The sequence below is a fragment of the Marmota marmota genome, unplaced genomic scaffold (assembly GCF_001458135.2).
Source record: "Marmota marmota marmota unplaced genomic scaffold, marMar, whole genome shotgun sequence".
NCBI classification, from domain to species: Eukaryota; Metazoa; Chordata; class Mammalia; order Rodentia; family Sciuridae; genus Marmota; species Marmota marmota.
The window spans coordinates 10,802,033-10,825,803 of NW_026000016.1; the positions used below are offsets into that span (position 1 = coordinate 10,802,033).

Here is a 23,771-nt window from a genome sequence, read left to right on the forward strand (position 1 = left end):
ATACTCTGTTTCTCATGTTTTACACAAAATAGGAAAAAATGAAAGAAAAAAATCAAAATATTAACAGTAGTTAGTGGTGAGACTACTTCATTTTTAAGTTTTGAAAAATATTTTCTGCATGTTCCACAGCATGTAAGGGTCATTGTCATACTCAGGGCCTAACTGGGGAGGTGACTAAAGCAAAAGAAAGGGAAAGGCCACCGCTGAGGACCGAGCTTCCTGTGGGTCACGTTGGGTGTTGTCAAAGCCTCGCATGAGGAAGCACATGGTCATTCCTGTCCTTTCTGCTCTCCGGTGACTCTGTGGCCTTCTGACCTCCTTTTCCTCTCTCTCTTGCTGTTGCTGTAATGTTCCCCAAAGGTCCATGTGTGTTGGGATGGCCTTAGGCCTGAGCCTAAGCAATGCCATTTTAGAAACTCCAGTTGAAACCTGCAGTCTCACCAGGCACACCCACAGGGCCCTCCAGTGTGGCCTTAAACAAGTCACTTCCCCTCACCCTGATAAACAGGGAAAGGGGAGAAGATCAGGGTAGAGACCACAGACCAGATGTTTCTGACCCCAGGGTAAATGATGTCACTGAGAAATCGGTGGTAGCTGATAAGGATTGAAAGGGAGATCAAAAGCCCCCAAATTTAGTATAAATGGTAGAGTAAATGAACAGGGATTCAGCCAGACGAAACAAGGATACACTCGAGCTGGAGAGCCTGATGAAGACCTGACATCCCATCACTTGTCATCATTCCTGGTCCTCTGCATGATCCTCACCTCTCTCAAATCCTACCGCCTCGCCTGGACCTTGGTGAGAGCCGCAACTCCTCCCTACGACCCTCTCCTCAACTGGTCATCCACTCCACGCCAGGAAAAGCCTCCCTTGGTTCCAGACCTGGTCACTACGGTCTGAGTGAGTGTGCGTCTGCTGGACTCAAAGCCTAAGACTTAAGACTTTTGAAATTAGCATGCAGAGGGAAGGTCTGTCACTAGCCTGTCCTGATTAAGTTTGTTTGCAGTGCTTAGAATTAACCTAGAATTGTTTGCTGTGAATTGATTATGTCTATTGCAGTGCCCAGCATTAAGGATTGTCGTTTTCTTGATTAAAAACCTATAGAAATTGTATTGAGTAATTTGAGTGAATAAAGCATTGAAAGGGGCAGAAGCACATGGACATTCTTTATTTCTCCCCTCGACTGTATATGTCGCAATTTTGCCCCCTCACAACAATGTGCTAAAGACCTAGTTCCCAGAGGTGTTGGGAGGTGCTGTGGACCATTAGGCAGTGGAGCCTAGTGGGAGGTTCTTAGATCAGTGTGGGCAGGCCACGGACAGGGACTGGGGGATCCCAGACCCTTTCTGTCTCTCTTTTTTGACTCCTGGCTTATGAGAATTAAGGAGTTTTTCTTCTCCATTTGCTCCCACCTTGAAGTGCCACCCTCTCTAGAGGCCCAAAGCAACAGAGGTCTGATCTTGGACTACAACCTCCAGAACAACGAATCAAAAGAAACATTTTCTCGTGATAAGTTAATTGCCTCAGGTATTTCATTATAGTAACCTGAAGTTGACTCATGCCCTATTTCTAAGGGAGTTCCATTGTGGTCTATATGTGTTATGGTTCAGATATTAAGTGTCCCCTGAAAGCTCACAAATGAGATAATACAAGAAAGTTTAGAGGTAAAATGATTGGATTATGAGAGCCTTAATGCAATAAGTGAATTTATCCCCTGATATCGATTAACTAGATGGTAATTATAGCTAGGTTGGGTGTGAGTGGAGGAGGTGGGTCAGTGGAGGCATGGCTTTGGGATATATATATTTTGTACACAGTGAGTGGAGTGTCTCTCTCTCTCTCTCTGCTTCCTGGATGCCATGTCCCCAATATTTTCTTCTGCTACATCCTTCATGTGCCATGATGTTCTGCCTCATCTCAGGCCCCAAAGAATGGAGTCAGCTGTCTATGGATTGAGACCTCTGATGCTGTGAGCTCCAAAATAAACTTTTCCTCCTCTAATTGTTCTTGTAAGTTCTTTTGGTCACAGCAATAAAAAAGCTGATTAAAACAATATGCTTCTGCTCTATGCAGGATTCCTCCCTGATCAGAATCTGAAGCTTTCTCAGGCAGCCACTCTTGCCAACTGGCTGAATGAATTTTTGTGACATCGTTGCATATAAAGGGCCGCTTGAGGCTCCATGCTGAGCCGTGGAAGACATGCAGCACTCTGCCTCCTCAAATGATGTACGCTCTTCAATACAGAGGCACTGCAGAGGGCTCGCAGGTCCTGGAGGTCCCAATATGAAGAAGAAAAGGGAGTGGGTTTGTAGTGGCCAATTGTCCTACAATGGAAGAAATTATATTCACATTTAAAACATCTTATGTTTAAAATGTGATTTTTTTTTTCTAATTGGAAAATGTAACATATTTTATTGTGAATTTCAAGTTTTGGAAATCTAGATGATTTTTCTTCCATTTTGGGAACACAGAGGAAATGTCTAAGCTTCCTAATGAAGTCTTTGTTTTTAATTCATCTTGAAGATATTAAACTGTCCCCATAGATCTTTTGGGATTTGTGCCAAGGAAATAGATGTATGGAATACAGCTGAGGGTTTCTGTCACTCCCTGTCCTCAAAGAAACTAAAGTCACCTTCTTCCCCTGAATTCTGAAGATTCCTTTTGGGCAGCAGAGTTTTCTTAGACTCCCATCGGTATACTATGACCCTTGGGGGAAATAGTTACCCTTTTTGTATCTCAGTGACCTGTATAAAATAAAAATTATGTTATTCAAGATTATTACAAAGAGTATTTTGAAAACAAAAATGTCCTAAATACAAAATGTTATTCACACTTCTTCAAAGATTCCACGTGTCCAGTGGTCCCAGCAATTAACAGCCAATCTTTCTGAATGTAACTATTAAGTGCTTAGCATTGCAAAAGGGGTTATGGAAAATTACGAAAGGGTGGCATGTGCCTGTGCTCCCAGTGGCTTGGGGGGATGAGGCAGGAGGATCACAAGTTCATAGTCAGCCTCAGCAACCTAGCTAGACCTTGTCCCTAAATAAAATATATTTTAAAAGGGCTGGGGATGTGTCTCAATGGTTGAGCACCCCTGGGCTCAAACCCTGATACCAAAAAAAAAAAAAAATGCAAAACTAAAAGATGTGGTTTATAGACTAGACCTCAAGGAGCTTTCAGACTGAGAACACTAATCCTGATTGACCTAATCCTAAAGAACATACAAGCCATGAGTTCAGAGGAAAGATCTACTGGAGTTAGAGGAGCAGAGAGCTTCACGTGACTGGGCTGAGCTTGATTAGGCCACAGGGAAGTGTCACAAGTTTCCAACCTTGGAAAAAACCTGAAACAAAGCTACCCAGGGGGAAATGGTGTATTGGGTTTAGGACGCATCAAGGAAAATGGCAGATTGGACCAGAGAGTGTTAAGGAATGAGAAAGAACAAGTTGGGATATGGAGGGACAAAGATGCTGCAGGAGGAGGGCTCCAAGAGTCAGGCAGCTGAGTCCCCAAAGAAAGGACACACCAAAATAAGTTGCTCCCTGCACCCAAATATCCAGCTGTCTGCACCCAAATACTCAACTGTCCGATTAACAAATTAACCAGCTGATGAAGTAGTTGTGAGGAGAAAATAAAAATCTATTTCCAAATGTCTTGGAAACTACAATGAGGGAAATAGATGTGGCTCATCATTTTAATGCACTTTTGTTAAATAATGATAACCCAGAGATAGAAGTGATCTTTCCCTCTTGAATTTCTGAGGACATTAATTGTGGAAAATTATCCAGGAAAATGCATTTTTAATTCTTACTATTTATAGATACACTGAATAAATAAAACATTTGGGAAAGCAAATAGTAGGGTTGCCTGCTTAGAAATTTTATGAATTTTGCTAAAAGATGGATCAGTCAAATTGTAGGGTCAGCCAACTTCCCATTATCTTGAATTTTTTGGAGTTGGGCTTCTGGGTTTTTTTTTTTTTTTTTGTTGTTGTTGTTGTTTTTAATCTTTCCCCTAGTCTTTGAATGGCCGGCACCAGGCCCCTGCCAACCCCACTCATTAACTTGGTGCCATCAGTTTTAATGAAGCAGGAGGTTTGGCTAAGAATGGGGACCGCGAGACAGATGGATGACTGGACAATAATAGTGAAAAATGCATATTTATGGGCTTCTGCAAGCACAGATTATTGACTTAGTGTAGCTTAATGGATTCTATATTTTTCAAATTTTTTTCCTAGTCATCTTATAGAATTATTTTTCAATTCTTATATGAGCTTCAAAAGCTTTCCCCCATGGTTCATAATGCCTGTTAAATTGCTGGAGGATTATATGATTTTAATGTACTATTTGTTTATTTTTTGACAAGTGTCAGTTAAGATTTTTTAAAGTCTATGCATGCAAGTAAAGCCGGTGGGCATGAAGTGAACCCACAGTAAAACCTGGGCAGTTGTCAACAAGCGTGTGTGGAAAGGTCATTTTGGTGCTATCACGGTCTCCATCTCTGATCAGTGGGGACTTCTAAGTGATAAGCTTATTTGTTGGTGTAGCCATTTCTCTAACAAACCTCAATTTAGTATATTCTCTAGGTCTGATTCCATTCAATGTGAGCCTACTATTTTCACCTCAATTTAGAATAAGCTAGCTTCAAGCAACTCTGCCCTAGGCCAGAGACATATGGACAGAGAAAACTGGACAAGAGAAAACCCGGGAGCAGAGCCACCTTACCATGTGGACCATTGGAAGGAGTCATCCATGAGTATAGCAAAAGACATCTTGAGAATATCTCTTTGGGGTCTGAGATGCTCAGCCCACTGCTAGATGTAATCAGAGAGCAGATTCCTGGCCTAACTAATAAAAACCTTCAGGTTTAAGGCTGAAAATAATTTTGTCATGGGAATGCCTAAGTGGTTTTTGAACTTGACAGTGTAATTGAAATGGATGCTGGGATCACATGGGGAAGTCTCTGGATGCTGGGTTAACAGCGCTATTTCATCTGTTTGGTCCCATTAGAGTTTCCATCAGGACTTCCCTGAGGAAGCAGAAATACTCTCTCTGGCAGCATTGAGCTGGGATGTACTGTGTATCCAGGACTAGGAAGGAATGGCTGTATGGAATATAGCTTGGCAAACTGTAGCCCACAGGCCTCTTAAAGTTGCTCACCAAGAGCTTTCCTTGGTTCCAAAGTCTCATTTTTGAATGAACAGCCATTTCAGAGCCTTAGGAACCAGGCCTGCTTATGTGGAAAGGGGAAATCTTATTCCTTCTAGGACTGGAACATTCCACGAGTGATTCTTCAAGTCTCAACGTTGTGCTCTTACAACATCATTGAAACCAAGTCAAGGTGAAGTGAAGACATTTAAATGGAAATATTTATTTTTCTTAAAATAGAGCTTAGTTTTCCCTCTCCAACTTTGAGAATGAATTTGGGGAGGAAAAGAAACAAGATGACAGGAGAAGTTTGACATTCATTACAAATCCGGGGTGTCTGTGCAACGCATCCTGGTCCGGTTCTGGTTCAGAAAACCTCACATCCTTTTTTCCACTCAGATAGTTCTCTGCCCTCACAGTGTTTCTTCCAGCCTTGCCTAAGGAGGGGGGGGGGGAAGCAGGAACAACAGAAAGAAATGTGACAACCCAAGTATTCTTATACTAAAACTCCATAGAGAAACTTGGACTCCCCAAGTGGGTGGCCTGATGAGCAATGTTCACTGGAAACATTCCTCAGTGATGACAGCGAGCCCTACCTGAGCACATGGCTCATGTTTAACCCTAGGGAAGAAGTTTTCTGCTGAGTTATCATGTAAGAGACATGCAAGAGCCGTTGTCTCATTGATGCTCATACTCAATTCCTGTAAAATGTTACTTTAGCCCTCCAAAATCTTATCCAAATCTAGAGAAAAATCAAGCTCCCTCTCCCCGGCTGTGTTGACCGGGTGAGCCTTCCTGGTTCACATTAGAAATTATCTCCTTCTCCACTATTTGGGACATCTTCATGTAAAAATGCAAGCTTCCCTGGCTCAGTGGATCTCTCCTTCCCGCGCTCGTCCCTGCTACTGTGTTCTCTGAACACCCAGCCACACACTGATGGAGAAGAGTCACTTAACAGTGTCGGACCATGCTGCAGAGGCGGGTTAGCAAAGCCCACCACAGTCATGATGAACAGACATACTACAGGTTTTTCCAGGGAAGCCCAAATTTCCTAGGGAAAGGCTCTTACCAATAGTCCATCCCTTGAGTCTCTTTAGCAATTTTCTTGGCACAGATAATTGCATCTGTGAGGTCGTCAGTGATTAAGGCTGCAAAAAGAGGAGATATAAGAGTCAGCTGAGACAATTTTTTGGAGGGGGACTTTACATCAGGTTTTCTTCATGTTCCTCATTGTTTTTGGAACTAGAGGGTTGGAAGAGCTATGGCTTCAGCTACAGAGCCATGTTAATGTTCTGCTTCTTCACCGATGAAATACACAACCTCCCACCTCCAACACAAGACCATACCCATCTTGGGTTGCCTAAAACTTCAGAAGGATTTTGGGGAAATGCTTTAGAGACAACAAAACAAGAGAATGGTTTTTGCATCTTAATGAAACACACAAGTAAGAGGGGACAGTATCACATTTTTCTCTATTCAAGTTAGTCTGACATCTAAGAACTCTTTATAGTTAAAAATTAAACTTTTATCTATTGCCATGTAGATTTTTTTCAAGGTGTCTCCAACGTGCAGGAAAGTTGAAGTTTTAAACCAAATGCTCCAATCTTTATTGCTTTTTCCATTGCTTCAAATCAAACAAATCTTTCAACAGACATGTATGCATTGAATTCAGTATCATTCCTCCTTGCCTGGAAAGGGTCTCAAAATCCTCAACACAAATATGACAGAAAAAGTCAAATAAATGTAAAAAGTTCCTCATCACATCTGTTGGAAGCTGGATTCTCCAGGGGCAGAGGCTGGGATGGGGGTGCAAAATATTTATTAGATATTCACACCTGTTAAAAAAAAAAAAAGAGGAAGCAGGGCCAGGCAGGGGGATAGGTCCACTTGTGGTAGGAAATCAGTGAAGCTAAAGGGCACCTGGCCAGGAGCCCTGGTGTGAATATTGCCCATCTGAGTTGCTCATGTGGGACCCAAAAGTCTGTGTCGATCCCTCTGCCTCCCTCAGTCCCAGTGTGCGCTCTCACCTTAGTTGAGGGAGCCCTCTGCAGCTAAAGCAGACCCCAAAGAAGGTAGTAGGTGGACTGTCTGCTCATCACACAAATGCAGCTGGGGCAATATGTCTTTCCTTACAGTGGGACCATTGTTAGGACCACCATGACTGCCCATCAAGAACAGAAAAATCCAAAATCCAACTCGATATCATTTTAATTTATCAATTAAGCAAAGTTTTTTTTTTTTTTTAAAGAGAACTAGATAATGATTAATGTTGACAAGGGCGCAATGAGAAAGGCACTCCAGAGTCCTTGCTGGTGAGAAGATGATGGGTCCAGCTCTTCAGAAAAAGCAACAGAGTAGCATAGTAGAGAGCCTCAAAGAGGTCCTATCCTTTAACCTACTAATGTCTTTTCTTGAATCAATCCTAAGAAAATGGGGACTCTAAGATTTGTTTTCAAAGTGGTTTGCTGTCATTTTATTTATAAAAGTTCGGATGGAAACATCTAATTACCTCATACTAAGGTAGTTGAAATTAATAAAAATTACTTCATATAATGAAATAAGGAATGATCAAAATCATGTGTTCACAGGATGGTTCCTAATAGAGGGGAAATGTTCCCAAGGTAACATTAAATTTCCAGTACTATAATAATATTTGTTGAGAGTTACACTACCTAATATGTTAGCCACAACCACATCTGACTGTTTAAATTTAACTTATTTCCATTAACAGATAAAAGGATAAAGAAAATAGGGTATATACTGGAATCTTATGCAGCCATGAAAAGAAGGAAATCCTGACATATATGACAACATGAATGAATCTGGAGGACATTACACTAAGTGAAAGAAGTGAGGCACAGAGAGAAAAATACTGGTGACCTCACTTGTAAGTGTAATCCAAAAAGTTGAACTTATAGAAGCAAAGAATAGAACAGAGGTTGCCAGGGGCTAGGATTGGGGGAAATGCATTGATGGTTCAAAGTTACCAACTGTAAATTATAAGGTGAATCAGCTCTGGGGATCTAATGTGCAGCGGTGAGGACTGTGGTTAATAATACTGCATGTACTGTATACTTGAAGTGGCGAGAGATCTTAAATATTATCACACACACACACACACACACATACAGGGTAACTATGGGCAGCGATGCATATGTTAATTGATTTTAGTAACCATTTCACAATATACACATACACCAAACTATCACACTGTATACATTAAATAGATAGAAATATGTAATGTCAATTATTCCTCAATAAATCTGGAAGTAAATTTTAAAGTAATACATAGTAAATTTAATTAACCTTAAGTACAATTAAAATGCTATTTCCTCAGTTGCTGTTTCTACACATTTCAGTTGCTTTACAGCCACTCATAGCTAGTGACTCATATTGGATAGTGCAGATGGAGAATACTGCCATCATTACAGAAAATGATAGTGGAAAGCACTGGTTTAGGAAAAAAAAAAGATAGTCATAAATTTACAGTATTTTAAAGATTAGCTCTTATGAGATCATTAATCCTCTTAAATCTTTGCTGTGTATTTTCTAAAAGATTTTTACAATAGAAATGCCTTATTCTTATTGTCCTCCCCAAAAGAAAAACCTCAAAGAAGAATAACACCAGCCTAAATTTTTTTTCATTTCACTAGAGCACTGCAATACCAAATTATTCTGTGAACTTAGTTAAAAGTGGGATTTTTTTCCTTGGGCATACTGGTTTAGTTAAACAAGGGTTCCTGCATATAGGATACTATAAGTTAAGTTAAGGAAGTTAATAATATTATAAACATTTTTATTTACCTATAAGCAGATTCAAATTTGTTTGGCATGGGATACAATTCAGATTACTTAGAAGTACTGTATTTTGCATGCATTAGCACCTGACAGGTGCCGAGATACTGTAGCTTGTGTTTAGAAATGGTTGGGCATAAGTCCTAGGAAAAGGAGGATCAGTGAGATCTCAAGGAGTGGAAAGGACACGGATTATAGTCAGTGAAGAAGCAGCAGATTGTATTCTGATATTCCAGGACTGGAGCACATCCCAGGGTTTGGACTTGGGGCAAGGCAGTTTGCTTGGCTGGAGACGCCCTGTAAGGATTCATGGGCGGCTGCGGGGATGCAGACCCAGGAGGAGAACACCACAGTGTGAAGGTTTTTTTTTTTTTTTCAGTGTCCAACTTTGTTATAGCATTTCATTATGCAAATGAGATGGTTTAAAAATGCTACTGAGGTTTGACTGAATTTTCTTAGGAAAGTGTATTAAGAAGATGGAAACCAGGAAGGAAATGAACCCAACACAGTGCTGAGATGTTAAAACACAATGAAATTGCCACAGAGGGGCAGCAGAGGGGCAGAAATGAGCTCAGACAGCAGGTTTTTATAAGGATTCATGCCAGTAATTGTTTCTGCTCAATTTACTTTAAATAGACAATTCTGCCTAGTCAAAGATGAATAAAGAAAGGGTTCTGCTGGAAAGCTAAGCAGTATTAGAGAGAATGGTTTATTCTCCCACATCTAACAACAGAAAACAGCAACAATCTATTAAAAAAGAACTACTTTTATTTCTTTTTTCAGTTAACTTAGTTCTATTTCAAAATCTGTCTCTCCCCAGCATCGTCTTACCTCCCAACCAAAATATAGTTACCCTGCCCATGATTTACAGCTCTTTCTCCTCTCAAAAGTCACAAAGGTCAACTCTTACACCATACTGATAAGAAATAAGATTAAGGTAAGTGGATTAGATTAGATAGATGAGTCAGTAATCTCCTTCTTTTTTCTAAATACCTCTTATTTTAACAAGGCCTGTGGCTGTTTGGAGAAAATAAAGATTGCCATTAGGCCAGGAATTTTGTAAACTGTGTGTACATATATTTATGTGTGTGTACATATGTATGTGTACGTGTTTAATTTATACATATGAATATTGGCTTAGTCTGTCTTCTGGGACTATAACCAAACACCTGAGACCAAGTAATTATAAAGAATAGAAGTTTATTTGTCTCATGGTTCTGGAGGCTGGGGAATCCAAGAAAAAGGTGCTGGTATCTGCGCAGCATCATGTGAGGGTCTTCCTACTGTATTATAATGAGGAGGAGGGCATTACATGGTGAGACAGAGCCAGCATGTCAGCTAGGATCCCTTTGTCTCTTCTTATGAAGATGTTAATGCCATTATGGGTACCCTGTCCTCATGACCTCTTCTAATTTTAATTATCTCCCAAAGGCTCCATCTCCAAAGACCACTCATATATGAATTACGTGAACATTTGGGAAACACATTCAAACCATAGCAAACACAGCTTTTAAATATCTGGCTAAGCAGTTTAAAGAAGGTAACAGGAATTTTAGGAATACAATTTAGAAAGGGAAGATATATAATTTCAGGAATGGGCATGAGGTGCTTATATACTATCCATACATTGATGCTGCCATTTCTTATAAACTTACCCTAATGCTAACTTGTTCTCAACGATCCAACACTTTAATTCCCTAGAACCAAAGAGCACCTTGCAGATGATAGGTAATAAAGAAGACCATCTAGCAAAGATCATCTTGCAGATAAACATTTTCTCCAAGCTTCCTTCATTTGGAATTACCCTGAACCAATGATAAATTAGTAAACTGCGTGTAAAGTCAACCATGTCCATGATGGAGTAACTGATCTTCCTCCCCTCTGGACACAGCTAGAAAACTGGAAAAAAAAATCTATGAAAAGAATATTTTTAGATATTGAACAACTGACAGTGCAGAGCCATGGTCCTTGAGAGAGAAAAAACAAATGAGGTGACTCTTGGGTTTGCCAGGACTTGCTGCTCTGAGGAGACCCAGGAGGTAGACCCAGGCAGGGGAGGGCAAACTAGGTGGAAACAGAGGTCAGAGGCCATGGCGGCTGAGATTTGTGGAGAAGAAGATCTTTACAAAGCTACTCCAAAGAAGAGCATGGGAAACCTGGCAGGGGTACCACTGAGCCTTTGGCGGAAGGCTCACTGGGGTATGTGGGGGTAAGGCTCCATGAGCCTAGGCAGAGCCCAAGGACGGGAGCTGGACAATTGACAGAGCTCTCACATGGGACTGGGGGACGTTTGATTTCTGAGGAGCTAGAGGGAGGAGACCCTTAGAGCACGCAAAAAAGACACACTCAGAGAGCTATGTTTTTGGTAGTAGGAGCTAACTATCCATACTGTGAAGACTACTCTAGGATTTCTCTAGTGAAGTTTAAGGGCTTATCAAAATAAAAATCAGCTGGGCTGTCTCAAAACAAAACAAAATAAAAAAGGCTGGGGATGTGGCTCAGTGGTTAAGCACCCCTGGGTCAATGCCCAGTACCAAAAAACAAAACAAAACAAAACTGATTCCCTGTCGTTAACCAGGCAAGCCAAGAACAATGGGACATCTGTAACAACTTGAGCAGAAAATAAAGCCTATCAGCATAGAATTTATACATATTAATTTTTACATATGTAAAAAAGACCTTCGAGAATGAAACTAAAATAGAGACATTTTCAGGCAGCAAAAGCTGAAAGAGAACTTACCAGTAATGACAACCAAATAGCTAAAGGAAAATCTTTAGGCTGAAAGAAAATGAAATCACTGAACTACCTGACCAAATGAATCCACCACAGGAATTAGCAGAGTTGGAGGTGGTAAATATGTGACAAATAAAATGAAATCCCACTTGTCTAGTCACCATTTTTAATTTGCAAGTGCCTGCTGGCAATGTCTATGCTAATGAGATTGACCCAACAGAGAAGGGATGAAAAGTCACCCAGTAGGAAGACACCTTTTGTTCAGCAGACTAGAAACTGGAGATCCCAGCCTTTGCAGATGCTTCATAAAGTTTCCATGCATAAAAAGGAGCAAATTTGTTTTGACTAAATCCAGAAGGAAAAACTGAGATTTAAAGGAAGAAAGTGACGAGGAGATAGATTTTGGCTCCCAAAACAAATATTCTAATTAAGGCTTGATCAATACTCTTATGATCTGCCTCAGGAGGTCATGAGCATTCTGTATTAATGTAGGAGTAGGAACAATTTCCTAGATAAATTAATGTATTGTTCAATCATTCATACATTCAAACACATGAACTAATGATCTTATATTTGGCAAAGAGAAATTAAAATACAGTTCATTTCCCGTTCCCAAAGAATTTGCATAGAATATTTTATGACTCTCTGACTTTACCATTGTTCCGCATTCTTTATTCACATAAATATTTATTGAGCACCTATAATGGCCAACCACCATTGTAGGCCGTGAGGATGTATCAGTGAATGAAATAGACACAACTCCTTGCCCCCATGGGGCTCCCATTGTAGTGAGAGAGTAAGCAAGAACATCATCCTCTGAACTTTCTGCCTCTTCAGTGGCTCTTATATTTGGCCCTTCCTTTCCACCCTCCCAGCCATGACCATCTTCCAATTGCAGTGCCATTTCGCTGGCTTCTTCTTTAATCTATCTTATGCCCTTGTAGGCAGATGAATCTCTCTTAGGCAGGGCTTCCTTGTCTAATCTCTACTGCTTCCTATTGCTGGAAGAAGTAAGTACAAGCTCCTCAGCCCGGCTTTCAGTGCCCTACACGATCGATCAGGTAGCATTTCCAACCATTCTTCCTGGAATCCTCTTCTACATTCCCTTTATTCCAGTTGAGGAGAATGTCGCACGACTCCAGACCATACCCCAGCCCTTCCCACATGTTGCTCTTTTCATTTGGTTTTTCCCTTTGCCTAAAAGGACTCTTTTCTAACTCTGAACACCCAACTCTTGTCTTTCTTCCAGTTCCAGGTCAGATAACATTTTGTCTCCAGAACCTTCCATGATTTTCTCAATATCACTTTCCGGTGAAGCCTACAGCAATCAATCCACACCTGTTTACAGTCATTTCTTTAACCCCGTGTAAGCACACATTCTCTTTTCTCATTGCCTAAAGCTTTTGTAAAGCAGGACTCGTGCCCAAAGCATCTTAACATCTTCAACGCTGTACACACAAGTTTCCTGATGGACTGAAGCAGAAGAGTCAGAAGTGAATTCTGGTTTAAGTTCCGTTGTTTAAGAAATGTAGAGAGCGTTCATTTGTTTCCTTCCACACAAAGAAGCTCAAACTGCCTTCTTTGGGAGAATTGTTCATGAAAGGAGCTGGCAAAGACCTTTCTCTTTCGTACCCAAAATATAAGATGTCTTTGTATAGGAAATGGCAGAACTGTAGTCTGTCCATTCCCCAGATTTTGTGCAGGGCTTATTTAAAAAAGTATCTTAGAAAGAATAAGTCATCTTAGGACCAGTAGGTCACAGGGTCTTAAGTGACACCTTGGGGGACTAGTGAATAATTTACCAGCCTAGAACAGATCTCTTGGCAAATCTGAACTCCAGATTTTTAGTTAAAGTGGAGAATGGGTGGCTGTTCTACCATCAGCTTTCCTGCCTTTGTCTAGGAGGATATTTTTGGAAAACCAAAACTGTACCTGAGCAGGCAACATGACAGTGGTTCTTCTCCTGCAGCTTTGCATCTCTGCACCACGTGAAACTATTTATCTGAAAAATGCCATAGTCGATGCTGCCGTCATCCAGGCCAGTCTGAGCTGTGGTGTTGTAGCGGCTCTCATAGTACGCCATGCAGATCCCTGGGGGGAGACATGTCCAGACAGGCCAGTCAGGGGAACGCAACGGCATCTAATCACCTCCTCCTAGTAGACCTTGGGGGACAGGCAGGGCAGGGGGTATATGTGAGGGTCACATGAATGGCACAGGGGGTGCAGGGATACTGCACTTGAAGCTGCACACCCAGTCAGTGGCTGAGCCCAACATATCCCCAAACCCAGGTCCTCCTCACACCGTGCCAACAGGGGCGGCATTATTTTCCCCTTCCCTTGCTGACATTATAAATACAGGCCTCCAGGAACAGGGAGGGGAGGGAGGAGAGGAGGCCGGGAGAGCAAGCAAAGAATCTGTGATGACCTAGCTGTCACCTCCAGGAGGGGCAGAGCATGAAAACCCTGGGTGTAAACAGAAGGGAGTGAGGATGGCACCTGCAACATCTCAGAAGAGAGGTCAAGGATAGAAAGAGAAGAAGGATGAAGAAATCTCACAGTTTCCCAGGCTAAAGCCCTGGTAATTGTCCAGGCCGGCCCGCGCGAATACTTTAGCCAGTTTGCAGCGAGTGTAGATTTTGGAGTCTGTGACTGTGACCAGACAGCCAATCAGGGACAAGATGCCAGCAGCCTTCATCCCCAAGGCTGTTGGAGGCAGAACCTGTCAAAGATCAGGAAACCAGTCAGACAATCTGGATTTATCATAAGATCCCACCTGCCGCCAACAGGAACTTTCAAAATCTAGCAGCCACGGCCATGAACAGTCCTACCTAGGCACCTCCTTTCACTTTTAGTCATTCAGAACTTCCATCCAGGGGAAAGAAGGAAAATTCAGGGAAGGAATAGGATTGCAGGGTCTTGTGCTTTCCTGCGCAGTTACTTTCGGGTCAATGCTGTGTTCCTAGTATCTGACAAGCAAAGAAATGAGCCCTCCTTCATTGACATTGGGTGGAAATCACAGGGGTCATTTCTAGGATTCCCATTTTCTATGAATAGGAAAAACATAGAATACAAAGTGTGAAGCATTCCCTTTATATGCAGAAACAGATGCCCCATGGCAGCCAGAGATGAAATAGGCATGAGCCTGTGTGGACAACCTTTAGATTTATCATTTGGGATTTACTGAAGGAAGAAGATCAAGTACCTTATCTTCATTCCATTCTCTTTGCTTGATGCCTTTCCAAATGTGGAAGTGCTGCTTCAAAAATGCCAGTCTTTTGCCCTCTATTGCAAATATAATGTTTCTTTTTTGGTTGGTGATGGGGCATTCCTTTACTACTGCCCCAGTGGAGTCTGCAAAAAATTCTGGTGTCTGCTGGGTGAGGTGTAATCCCAGAGGCTTGGGAGGCTGAGGCAGGAGGATCTCGAGTTCAAAGCCAGCCTCAGCAATTTAGCCAGGCGCGAAGCAACTCAGTGAGACCCTGTCTCTAATAAAATACAAAATAGGGCTAGGGATGTGGCTCAGTGATCGAGTCCCTCTGAGTTCAATCCCTGGTACTCAAAACAAAAAACAAAAAACAAAAAAAAAAAAAGAAAGAAAAAATTCTGATGTCTGGTGAACAAGTGGGGAGAGATGACAATAGATCATGAGAGATAGGTGTTGGTTGGATGGGAGGGCTATAAAGAGACCCTTTATTTAAGATGGGAGTAGGACCAAGAGCTCCATCTGTTGCTGGCTACAAGTTTTCAACAAGATCTTCCTCCCTTGAAATAACATGTCTTCCCCCAATATAACAACCTTGCTGCAACGATGGGGAAGCGAAATATCTGCTAACTGCTTAGGACACTACCTTGATATTCATGCAGCTTTTCATCTAGAAATATTTTCTGCACTTGGCTAGAAACTTCTCCATCACTGGGACTAGTCTCCCCAGTTGAGCAGCTAAGCTATAAACAAGAATGAGTATTTTAAGCAAGACCAACCAGACAAATGTAATATGTGCTTTAAAGTTGCTGAGCAATAAGGTAACATATACTGTGAGTAGCAATTTTCAGTAAACCAGGCCTGCTTTGGCAAACAAAGTTTTATTGGAACCTAGCTTCACTCATTTGGTAATAAAGTGTCTATGGCTGCTTTTGCACTTCGATGACAGTGTTAAATAGTTTATCAGAGACCATTTAGACCCCAAGACTAAAATATTTATTATCTGGCTCTTTACAGAAAAAGTGTGCTAGTTCCTATATACTAGTCTATAGCACCACATTAGGGGCAGTTAAATGTGGTTTAGATGTAGAGGGTATAAATAAAGTTAGTTTCCATCTCCTGCCTTAGACTTTTACTGTTCTTAAATAAATCAAAATCCACAGCAATCCACACAGTAGCCCCAAGCATAATGTTCTACATCCTTCAAGCCAAGGTTAGGGTTACCATTGCTGTTCTTTGGGACAGGTGACTTCATCAGAGTAATTTTGGTCTTTTTGAAAAGGCAGATTCCTGGTGCCTGCCCCAGCGACTGATTTCTCAGGTGATCTGGTGGAAGAATCTGGAGTCTACTTACTCAATCAGTGATTGGCAGCTCACATGAGCTTCCTGCATCCCCTGAAGCTATTTCTAATTCTTGCCAGGTAAAAGTGATCCTTTTCTCTCTCAAGGACCTTTCTCTAGAGGCTTAGAGAAAGAAGAATTCTTAACTTCTTTGTTTCCTGTCTCCTAGAGATTCTAGAATTCTACCTTAAGGGACTTAAGGTTGTAACACTATGTACTCTTGTGTTCTGAAGCCAATGTAACTACATTCTCTCTTTTTTCTTCTTCCCCTTTAAAAGTCCTCTTCACACAGAATTTGGCCAGGGCCTTCCATACAAGTGAGAGCTCGCATCTAAAGTAGTAGTCTCCAAAGGATATCATAAATTTCATCAATAAAGGAAAGCAAAGCATGTACCAACAGCAGGTGTGTACTAAATCATAAATCACATATCTGCACTTCTGTATTAACCTGCTATATAAACTATAAATATACAAAAAACTAAAATTTGAAAAAACGAGATAGAGGTGAAATTAACATTGAAATTTTATTAATAGTACAAAATTTCGTCACTAGAGTTAAGTTGCAGTTAATAAAATATTGAATCAGCATGCTTTCATATTTTGAAAACTTTGTTGTAACACTTTGTTAATCAGTTATTAAAGGGCTGGTTTCATAGTTCTTTCACTTCTGTGCTCAAATTTAATGCCAGATTTGGAATTAATTCTGATTGGGATATGTAGATCTAAGTAGAGGATTATTGGCTGCACGTAACTAATCATTCTATTCTCTTTAATTACATCAGCCAATAATGCAAAGATTTTGATAAAATTTACTTTTAAGTCTACATTGTGCAGATGTAACATAATATTGCCACTTTTTATTGGTACATGAAATTTAATTCTCCTATTGTAAACATTATAATTAATAATCTTGTGATATGTTATTTGTACCTTTGTTAGAGCCTGTAAAACAAATTTCCCAAAAATGTAATTGCTGGGTCAAAGCAATTGTGTAATTTTTTTAGATATTGCCAAATTTCTTCCACCTGAGCTCATATTAGGGAGATAGATCTCTCTCACCACTATGTGGCAGGCACACTGTTAATGACAATTTCAATATTACCAATCTGAGAGATGAAGCATGGTATCTCAGCCTGGTTTTAATTTCTACTTTCTTTATTTCAAGTTGACTGAGAATCTTTTCTTTTATATAGGAAACATTTATGGGTCTTCTGTGAAATGTCTGCAACATGCTAACATGTATAGACTTATTCTTCAAACACCTTTTTCAAAATGCTTTGAAATAGATACTTAACTAGTCAGTCAAAAAATAAGAACAGATAGGTGCCTTTTTCAAAAGCACATGTTTAGCAAGTTTGAAGCATTCAACGTCAACATGCAAAAACCATTCATATCTTTAAAAATCAACAATAAAAATAGATTTGAGATTTTTTAAAAAATATTACACTCAGACATAAAAGTCAAGTACTTAAATTTAAACATGTAGGATCTGTATGCTGGAAACTATAAAACAGATGAAAAGTCAACAAAGATCTAAATAAATGGAAATACAATGTTCGTGGATTTGAACATTTAACATTATTATGATTTGATCTATAAGTCCAATGGAATTTGAGTCAAAATCCCAGAAAATTGTTTTTAAAATATAAAAAAAGATGATCCTAAAATATATATGGAAATCAAAGAGTTAAGAATAGTTAAAACTAGTCTTAAAAAAGCACAAAATTGAAAAATTCACCCTACCTGATTTTAAGACACTCTAAAGCTGTGATAACCAAGACAGGTTGGTATTTGTGGAAAGTGGTACAGAGATAAATGGAACAGAATAGAGATACCAGAAACAAGTGCCAGAAATAGATCCACAGGCATGTAATCTACTGAAGTTTTATAAAAATGGAAAAGTGATAGTTTGTTCAATAAATGGCACTGGAATAATGACTGTATGCAGAACAACAACAAAAAGCAACAAGAATTTAAAAAGACACACTGAAGGGGCTGGGGTTGTGGCTCAGTGGTAAAGTGCTCACCTAGCATGTGTGAGGCACTGGGTTTGATCCTCAGTACCTCATATAAATAAATAAAATAAAGGTATTATGTTCATCTACAACTAAAAAATATTAAAAAATAAAAGACACATTAAAGGACACATACCTCATACTTCAAAAATAATTCAAACTAATCAAAGGCCCAAATATAAAAAACAAAACTACAAAACTTCTAGAAGTAAACATAGAAAATCTGCAGGATATTGGGTTTGGCAATGGATTTTTAGATATAATAACAAAAGCACAATACATAAAGAAAAAATAAAAGATTGAACTTGATCAAAATTATAAACTTGCTCCTTAAGACAATGTTAGGAAAACAAAAGACCAGCCAGTTTGAAGGAAATATTTATACATCACATGTCTAAAGGAAGCCTTGAATCCAGAAAATATATGTATATGTGGACACACACACACAAACACACACACCTTAAAATTTTAATTTGAAATTTGAATTTAATTTTAATTTTAACAAGCAAAAAAACAACCCAATAAAATAAATTGGCAAACCATGGGAACAGACACTTCACGAAAGAAGCAGTACAGATGGAAAATAATCCTGATGAGATGAGCAACATCAATTGTCACTAAGAAATTATAAATTAAAGCTGCCATTTTAATACCAATTAGAATTGCTAAAATTAATCAAACTGATAATACCAAATGTTGATGAAAACAGAGATCAGAAAGAGCATCCATTCATCAATGATGGGAATGTAAAATGGTACAGCCACTTTAGAAAATAGCTTGCCAGTTTCTTACCAAGTCAGACATAGACTTATCATACAAACAGCAACCACACTCCTGGCATCTCTCCAGGTAAACTGAAAATTTAATGTTCACACAAAAACAAGTTAACCAATGTTTATGGCAAGCTTTGTTAATATCACTAAAATCCAGAGGCAACAAAAATATTCTTTAGCATGGGAATATATAAACAAACTCTGGAATACAATGGAATACGACTCAGCAATAAAAATAGCAAACTAGTGATTCTCACAACATGGACATCTCAAATGCATTTTGCTCAACGAAAGAAGCCGGACCCTGGAGATATCATGATTCCATTTTCGTGCCAATATGGAAAAGGCAAAACTACTGTGATGGAAAATAGATCTGTGGTTGTTGGGGGTTAGCAAATGATTTGAATGCAAAAAGACCACACAAGGGAAATGTTAGGTCAGTGGAATTGTTCTCTATGGTACTGGGTAGTGGGTACATGGCTTTGTGAATGTGTCAAAACCTGTAGAACCATTTGCCAAGAGAATAAACTTCATTGTATGTATTTTTTTTTAATCAACCAGGATGCTGGGTGTTTTAGTTAGTTGTTTTTTTTTTTTGTTTTGTTTTGTTTTTTTTTCATTGCTCTGACAAAAAGACCCGGCAAGAACAATTTTAGAGGAGGAAAAGTTTATTTGGGGGCTGATAGTTTGAAAAGTCTCAGTCCATAGCTGGCTGAATCCATGGCTCTGGGCTCAAGATGAGATTGGATATTATGGAGGAGGAAAGCAGCTCAGGATGTAGCACCAGGAAGGAGAGAGAGAGAGAGAGAGAGAGAGAGAGAGAGAGAGAGGAAGAGAGAGAGAGGATAGGTTAGAATATATACCCCAAAGGCACATCCCCAGGAATCCACTTCCTGTAGGTCCACTCTACCTGCCTGCACTCACCACCCAATTAATTCCTATCAGGGGATTAATATATTGATTAGTTTAAAATTCTCATAGCCCAATCATTTTACCTCTACACTTCATTGCATCATCTCACACATGAGCTTTTGAGATACACCTCATACCTAAACAGCAACACTAAGAGACCTGAAGATGGAATTCAATCTGTGCCAAGAAGATCTACTTGTTCTATAAATGTATGGTGTGCCTCATTGAAGGGAAGGTTGGGGGAAGAGTTGATGATCTAGGTTTTCCTTCCTTCCTTCCTTCCCTCCCTCCCTCCCTCTTTCTTTCCTTCCTTCCTTCCTTCCTTCCTTCCTTCCTTCCTTCCTTCCTTCCTTCCTTTCTTTCTTTCTTTCTTTCTTTCTTTCTTTCTTTCTTTCTGTCTTTCTTTCTTTTGCTGGGGATTGAACCCAGGGCTTCATGCATGCCATATAAGTACTCTACCACTGAGCCACATGCCCAGCCCTAGGTAATTTTTGAAAAATGATCTGTATATAAATATTGTACTTCAGCGGGTAAGTGTATTTCTTGCAGGGATAAAGGCTAGTGATTTTGAATTTTTTTTTTTTGTAAACTAAGGTTAAATAAATACATTGTAGATAATGTGAGCCAGATTTCACAGTCAGAGAAAGAAATTAGAAACAACCAAAAAAGGAAGATGAGTACTGTGGCGTTAGAGTCAGAGATATCACTACGAATCTATCAATTTATCTACCTATGTTCAAATGGATAGATACAGGAAAAATATGGATATTTGTGCATATGTGGATTAGTATATAATCTTTCTGTCTTAACACTATTAAGATGACCCAGACTCAGTGGCATCCCAGTGGCAATGAGTACATTTAACACCCAGGACGTGATTCTAGTAACATTCTCCAACAAAAGGAACCAGGGCTCTTTGGAAAGTTGATTTTAAGAATAAGGCAGGGAAACATTTAAGATGAGCCTGGATCTTCTTGCTAGTGTAAAGAAACCAAGGAAGTGCTCAAAAAGAGGAGAAAAAGGAGGTGGTCGTAGGATAGTTCAACACACAAAGGGACAGAAGAGCCAAACTGAAAGAACTCCCGGTGGCCAAAGCTGAGAGAGTCTGAGTGACAAAATAAATAACTATATGATTATATTACAACACAGAGACTAAAATAAATACTATGAGTACATACTGTTATAAATGCCTGATAGAACAAATAAATATATGCAGAGAAGGGACAGATCTTACTTACAGAAAAATTCTAAATAATCTGTGCAGATTATTATTAAGCTCCAGGAAATGGAATTTAAGTCTCCTCCCTCTGAGTCAGGGCTGGACTTAGTTATTTGCTCTTAATGGATATATGAAGTTGAAACGGTGACTTTAGGGTGAAGAAACCAGTAGACCTCACCTTAACCAAGTGATCAAGGTCAACCACATCAGTACCCCTGATACTGTGATGAGAAGATACTTCACCCTGAGATTGTCTTCCAAGTCCATAACCCCAGACAAATACCGAGAAAACACTGGTAAAACCCCAAATGAAAAGACATCTATAAAACAAACGTGTTAATGTCTTAAAAAGTGAGACTAAGAAACTCTTAAAGACTGGAAGAGACTAATAAGTGTAATTAAGTACAATTTCCGACAGTGGTTGGGATCCTAGAATAGAAAGGGAACATTAGAAATGTGAATAAAGTCTGTAGTAAGTACTTTGTACCAATGTCAATTTCCTACTTCTGACAAATGCGCTGTGATATGTGAGGTATTACGTAAGGGAAGTGGGGAAGTGTCTGTGGGGGACTTTGTTACTCTCTATGAAACTTTTCTGTAAATATAAAATGACTCCCAAATAAGTTAAATAATCTGCTAGTTAGTATACTGCCCATATCTATTTATCACAGAAAAGGTGAACAAAATTGAAATACTTTATTATTACAAAATAAAAAAGATTCATCTCTCTGTTGGACAATCATTTTCACTACTTTGCCAGTGAGAAAATCCGCAAACAGGCAGCACAAATTGCTCTCCCCATTGTTATGAATTTTTGTGAATATTCTATTATTCAAAGGCCTCACTTTTGTGAAGTTGACCATATTAACTATGGCTATGGTCTGGATCTTGAATGGCTATCTAGGGCCCATGTGTTGCTCTTGGGAGGTGGTGGAACCTGTAAGAGGTAGAGCCTAGCAGGAGGTTTGGGGTCATTGAGGATGTGTGCTTGAAGACTGTGGGACCCTGGCTCCCCACTCCCTTTTGCTTCTTGGCTATGAGGCTATGAGATGAATCATTTTGCTTTACTGTGTGCTTGTACCATGATATGCTGCCTTGCTATAATCCCCAAAGCAAGAAGACCAATTAATCATGGTCTGGAATCTCAAAACTTTGAGCCAAAATAAACTTTTTTTTTTTTATAAATTGATTAGGTTGGACATTTTGTTATAGAGATGCAAAGCTGACTAATACAGTTAGTAATATAGTTTTGTCCTGCTTGTATTGTCTGGTCCTACTGATTTTTTTTTTTTTTTTTTGTCTAAAATGGGACCATGTTGGTGATATCCTGTACCTGTATCCTGCACCTTCTAAACTGACATATGTTGTAATAAGCTAAAAAAAAAAATGGATTTATTGCTTTCAACTCACTTGTCTTCTAGTATTAAAAAGTAAGACAAGGACAAAAGATCCATACAACAAAAGTATATAAATATTTAAACTGCTAAACTGACTTACATATTTACCTATTTGGAACAACCAATGCAGAAACACTAAACAAAACGACTTAGTCATTTAATGATAATAATGGCAGCAGAAGTTTTGAATGTGTATAGTATTTATTTATCATGGCAAGATATTCATCACAAAATTTTCTATTTTAACCATTTTAAAGTGTGCAATCCAGAAGCAGCTAGCACAGTCACAACACTGTGCGTCCGTCACTAGTGTTTAGTTCCAGAACTTTTGCATCACCCCTGCTCCTATGAAGCTGACACTTCCTGTCCCCCACCCGCTCCCAGCTCATGTAACCAGGTATGCTCTGTCTCCAAGGATTTGCTGTTTTGGAGTTTTCCTATGAAGGGGTCTGCAATGGAATCAGAGTTGAGTGGGATTCTTGGCATCTCCTCACATGATCAAAATGCCCACCGAAGGGGAAGAAAATTTGACACAGCTAGTCCTCTCCCTGTCTTCTGTTAACCTTGATGTTGTGGATAGTTCATCTCCTTTGATCTCAGCTGGACAACCTGACAAATGAATTCATGACTGAGAAGTTGTCACCGAAGCTGACTCAATGGATAACCTCACCCAAAAGAATTGCAATAGGGCTGTACCTTGTTTCCTTTGAGGAATTGATTCCATGAACCCCTATGTGTACCAAAATCTGCTAAGGCTCAAGTGGTTTATATAAAATGGTGTAGTATTGGCATATAACCTACATATATCCTCCTGAATACTTTAAGTCATCTTAGATTACCTAAACAGTTATTATACATTGTTACCAGTTATTGTACAATGTTACCAATCATATGACAGTTATTATGCATTGCTTAGGGAATAGTGACAAGAAAAAAGTATTCACAGAAAAGAGGCAGTTTTTAAATTTTTAAATTTTTGATTCACCGTTGGTTGAATCCATCTATGTGGAACATGAGTACAAAGAACCAACTGTATTGAAAGATCTTCAAATGCCTTGAGACACTTTTCAGTTTTAAACTGTGTTCTTTAGAGCTTAATGGCCACATGGAGGTGCCTTGGGATTTATTCCTTCAAGACCCAGAATGGGGAAGAGGGCTGAATGGCCCTGCAGGGTGGACAGACCCACTCCCATCCCCAGGGGAATCTGTCTTGCTATACTTGGTATGGGGAGAGG

General features: G+C 39.6%; 1 protein-coding gene across 1 annotated transcript; it reads right to left on the bottom strand.

Annotated features, from left to right (window-relative positions):
• Window positions 1-5,515: 5,515 nt before the first annotated feature.
• LOC107140248 (lysozyme-like protein 1) lies at window positions 5,516-16,192 on the bottom strand. Its single transcript, XM_048809778.1, has 6 exons — window positions 16,155-16,192; window positions 15,156-15,172; window positions 14,234-14,380; window positions 13,610-13,768; window positions 6,218-6,296; window positions 5,516-5,585 (listed from the first exon to the last, which is right to left on the bottom strand). The coding sequence occupies exons 3-6, from the start codon at window positions 14,370-14,372 to the stop codon at window positions 5,516-5,518; spliced, it is 447 nt and encodes a 148-aa protein (XP_048665735.1). The 5' UTR covers window positions 14,373-14,380; window positions 15,156-15,172; window positions 16,155-16,192.
• Window positions 16,193-23,771: the final 7,579 nt, after the last annotated feature.

Coding starts and splice junctions, on each gene's coding strand:
- LOC107140248 (XM_048809778.1), bottom strand. CDS start 14,372: ATGAAGGCTGCTGGCATCTTGTCCCTGATTGGCTGTCTGGTCACAGTC. Junction 13,769..14,233: donor GGGCTTTAGCCTGGGAAACT/GTGAGATTTCTT, acceptor GTCTCCCCCCAG/GGATCTGCATGGCGTACTAT. Junction 5,586..6,217: donor ACTCAAGGGATGGACTATTG/GTAAGAGCCTTT, acceptor CCCCCTCCTTAG/GCAAGGCTGGAAGAAACACT.